The sequence below is a fragment of the Nannospalax galili genome, unplaced genomic scaffold (assembly GCF_000622305.1).
Source record: "Nannospalax galili isolate Female #2095 unplaced genomic scaffold, S.galili_v1.0 scaffold879, whole genome shotgun sequence".
Taxonomy (NCBI): domain Eukaryota; kingdom Metazoa; phylum Chordata; class Mammalia; order Rodentia; family Spalacidae; genus Nannospalax; species Nannospalax galili.
The window spans coordinates 3,107,529-3,112,052 of record NW_008346261.1 but is presented as its reverse complement, the minus strand read 5'-3'; the positions used below and the strand labels follow the sequence as shown (position 1 = coordinate 3,112,052).

At 38.5% G+C, this 4,524-nt stretch overlaps 1 protein-coding gene across 1 annotated transcript in view; it reads right to left on the bottom strand.

Moving 5' to 3' along the window:
* Tex14 (testis expressed 14, intercellular bridge forming factor) overlaps window positions 1-4,524 on the bottom strand; it is a 128,572-nt gene that overhangs the window by 114,019 nt on the left and 10,029 nt on the right. Inside the window, exon 3 of the mRNA XM_029568096.1 lies at window positions 2,430-2,595. Coding sequence (XP_029423956.1) covers window positions 2,430-2,595 — 166 coding nt within the window. The remainder of the gene's footprint in view (window positions 1-2,429; window positions 2,596-4,524) is intronic.

The window sequence follows — 4,524 nt, the reverse complement described above, 5'->3', positions numbered from 1 at the left end:
TGTAATCATGCTCAGATGCCGAGGAGCTCAGAAGGTGGGCGACTGTGACCAGTGATAGTCATGTATATAGAGATTAGAAATGCATGTGAAAACGTCTCAATGTCAATTGCTTTGGAATGAATTCTTCTGTATGAAAAAAAAATTAAAAAAAAAAATACAAAGTACTGTAATAACTAAACTGATATAACTGTCAAACTAAACATATGCAATTGTGTTTTAGAAGGTAAATATGTAATTCTATATGTCTACTATAATTTTTTAATATCATTTACTACACTACCAAGCTTCGACAATAATGTGAAGTTTTTCTTCTGTATGAAAAAAAAAAAAGTTGTGCTGTAAAGTAAAAAAAAAAAATACAAAGTACTGTAATAACTAAACTGATATAACTGTCAAACTAAACATATGCAATTGTGTTTTAGAAGGTAAATATGTAATTCTATATGTCTACTATAATTTTTTAATATCATTTACTACACTACCAAGCTTCGACAATAATGTGAAGTTTGTCACTGTTGTTGTAATGAGTTTGTCATCAACTTCCTTTGCATATTCTCCAACCTATACAAACTTTTTCAACATAATCATTTCATCCAGTACAACCCAGCTACTCAATTTTATGTGTATGAGTGCATTGCCTGCTTGCATGTAAATGCACCCATGTTCTGCAGTGCCCGAGGAGGTCAAAAGAAGGCATCTGATCTCCTGGAACTGGAGTTATGGATGGTTATTAGTTTCCATGTGGGTGCTAGGAATCGAACCCAGGTCCTCTGCAAGAATAGTCAGTGCTTTTAACTGCTAAGCCATCTCTCTAGCCCCATAATCATTTTTTTTTTCGGTCTTTTTGAGACAGGGTCTCCCTGTAGCCCCAGCTGTCCTGGAACTCACTCTGTAGACCAGGCTGGCCTTGAACTCACAGAGATCCACCTGCCTCTGCCTCCCAAGTGCTGGGATTAAAGGCAAGAACCACCATGCCTGACCCCCATAATCATTTTTCAAAGGAAACAATGCCAATAAAATATTTTTAAATTAAAAATAATTAGGTTTATGCCAGGTGTGGTGGCACATGCCTGTAGTCTCAGCACCTGGGAGGCAGAGACAGGCAGATCTCTGAGTTCAAGGCCAACCTGGTCTACATAGTGAGTTCCAGGTCAGCTGGGGCTACAGGGAGACCCTGTCTCAAAAAGACTAAAAAAAAAAATAGGTTTATAAACCAACTCAATATTACATAAAAATAAAATATAATTTAAAATTTTACCCCAATACGGTATAGCTTTAATAAGGACAGTAGATCACATACTTTATTTTTCAAGTGTAATTAAGTATAATCCTTTTTCTGTATAACTAATATTGAAATTTATGATAGTAGAGAACTGCTTTCTGTATAGGTCTCTGTTATGATCTGTTGGTTATACAGGAGTTTAGTTATTGATTAGTCATCATACTATATGTTTTTGTACTAAGCATCTTTAGTATTTGTGTTACTTCTCACAGTTATATAACAGTGAAGATAAAATGAAGTCACAATAAAACATCTAAAAATTTTTTTAAGTTGGGTAAGGGCTTGGAGGCAGAGACAGGCAGATCTCTGTGAGTCTGACGCCAGCCTGCTCTACATAATGAGTTCCAGGCCAGTCAGCACTATACAGTGAGACCCTGTCTCAAAAAAACAAACAAAAAAAATGGGCAAGGTATAATGTGCCTGTAACTCTAGCAGTGGCAAGAGGTAGGACTGACAATGGGTGTGCGTGGAGAGGCAAAAGCCTGACAACTTGAGCTGGATCCCTAAAACCTATGGTGAAAGGTTTCCAGAAGAAAGCTATTCCCAAAAGTTGTCCTCTGACCTCCACACATACATACATCATGGAACACAGACACAGACACACATACCAGCATCCTCACACACATCATATACACACACATGAATAATAATAAAGAAAATTTATGCCTTAAAAAATAAAAATAAGGCTGGGCATGGTGGTATATGCCTTTAATCCCAGCACTCTGGAGGCAAAGGCAGGTAGATCTCTGCAAGGCCAGCCTGCTCTACACAGCAAATTCCAGGCCAGCTGGGACTGCAGGGAGACCCTGTCCCAAAAATACAAAAAAAAAAAAAAAAAAAAAAAAAAAAAAAAAAAGAGGACATAGAACCTGAGGTAGGAAGATCGTAAGTTCAAAGCCAGCCTGGGCTCTATAGCCACACATTTAGAATTAACATCTGACTCATATAAGGGTTAGTCAGTTAAATATATCAAGACATAATTATTCTCCCTCCTGCCAATGAACAGATGACTAGAAAGGTTAACTTACTTCAAATCAGGCCTATATGTCCAATGCCAATGCTAATAAAGACTGCTATAAGATTTGTGCTGTCTCTAAGGATAGTACTCTTTTACTGGGCATGGCAGAAGAATACAGCCCACTCTTACCTGGGTGCTACAATCCTTTCCTGCTGCTAAAGCCCAGGTCTGAGGGTTTCGACCCTTCTCATCATGGAGTCTCAGGTCACCTCCTGCAGCCAGTAGTTTACTGAGGATCCACTGGTTGCCTGAAAATGCTGCTGCATGGACAGGAGTGCTCCCATCAAAGCAGCGGCTACAGAAAGGGATACAGTGAATATCTATGACAATGCTCCTTGCTTCCACTGAGAAGGATATCAATGTATTACACAGGTCTTTCAGTCAACAACAAATTTTAGTGATAAGGATTACAACAGTTTGTGAGGCCACTGATCTGTAGCAGCAAGAGCTTTACACAAATCCCTTTTCCCCCATCCTTACCTCTCTCTTTTTTTTTTTTTTTTTTTTTTTTTGGTCTTTTTGAGACAGGGTCTCCCTGTAGCTCCAGCTGGCCTGGAACTCACTATATAGACCAGGCTGGCCTTAAACTCACATAGATCTGCCTGGCTCTGCCTCCCAAGTGCTAGGACTAAAGGGGTGTGCCACTACACCAGCTTATCCCATCCTTATCTTAACCCTTCAAGATAGTATTTCTAACATGAAGAATCAAAAGGGTAAAGCTAAGTTAGGTAGGTAGGTAGGTAGGTATCTGATTCTAAATTTGTGTTCTTTCCCTACAACCCCATGACAATGCCTTCCCTAAAACATTTCTTCATGTCTGCTGTGTCTTGGGGTCAGGCTGGTCAAACACAGAGAACATTTCTCTCATGTCACAATCGTTCTGCTACCCACTCCAAATCTTGTAGTAGAGTTCAACAAAATCTTGGCATCACCAATCCAGTCAAGAATCTGTACCTCAAAAACCTCACCAATGCCAGTAAAATACACTGATGCATGAAAGGATGGCTTTTATTATGTCCACAACAAGATGAGGGTATAATGTATACAGCCATGAATTCATAACCAGGTGCACATCCCAATCACCTGGGGAGTTTTCTTTCTTTCTTTGAAAAAAACAAAAGTGAGAGGAAAAAGTAAATGAAGGAGGAAAGAAGAGGGGAAAAAAGGAGAGCATAAAAAAGCTTAACAAAAAACTCACCTTCAGACAACCAGTTTTCTTAGAGGCAATTACAAGTTTTTGTATTCTTCTAGAAGTTTTTATGTATATACCAATCTGAATAAGAATGCTAGTGTTTATGTTATATAAACTGTTCACTTATCCTGGAGAAATTTCTATATGAGAAAATACAAGCCATTGCACATTTCTTTTCAACATCTACATAGTATTCCATCATATGGAATAATCATAATTTAGTTAATGAGACATTGCAATACCTATTAAAAAAAAAGTGAGCCTCAGAGCCAGATGTGGTAGCTCACTCCTTTAGTCCCAGCCTTCAGGGGGCAGAAGTCAATGAATCTTGGTGAGTTTGAGGCCAGTTTGGTCTACATAGTGAGTTCCAGACCAGCCAGAGCACACAATGAGACCATGTCTCAAAAAGTAAAATAAAATTAAGTCTCAGGACCAGGGCCCCCGTGACACATGTCCATAATTTCAGTACTTGGAAGGTAGAGGCAGGACAATCATAAGTTAAAAGTCAGCCTGGTCTACAAAGTGAGACTCCCATCTCAAAAAAACACAACCAACCAGCCAACCAAAAATTTAAATGAAATAAGATTCTAAAAGAGGCTTAGATAAACCTGTTCTGACTGAATCAGAATCTGTAAACATGAGGCCCATGAAAACGTATATTTTTCCTAAGTTCCCCAAGCGATTCTAATGAGGCTGCCAGAACCCAGGCATCTGGGTGGGATCAGTGGTTCTGTGTAACGTTTAATTATTCGTAATCAAATCTATTCCTGCTCTAACTATTCTTCCTGCAAATAGTAAGAAAACTGAGTATGAGGGCAGAAGATACTGTTTTTCAGTTCTCATGCACACTAAGTAAGGAATAATGGTTTATACACACCAAAATAAGTTTTGGTGGAATAGGGTTCAAGTAGGATCAAAATGCATACTATTTTTTACACAACCAATGTTTTTTGTTTGTTTGTTTGTTCGTTTTGCTTTTTTGAGACAGGGTCTCTACTTCTATTCTTGCTTCATTCTAATTTTTTGGGGGGG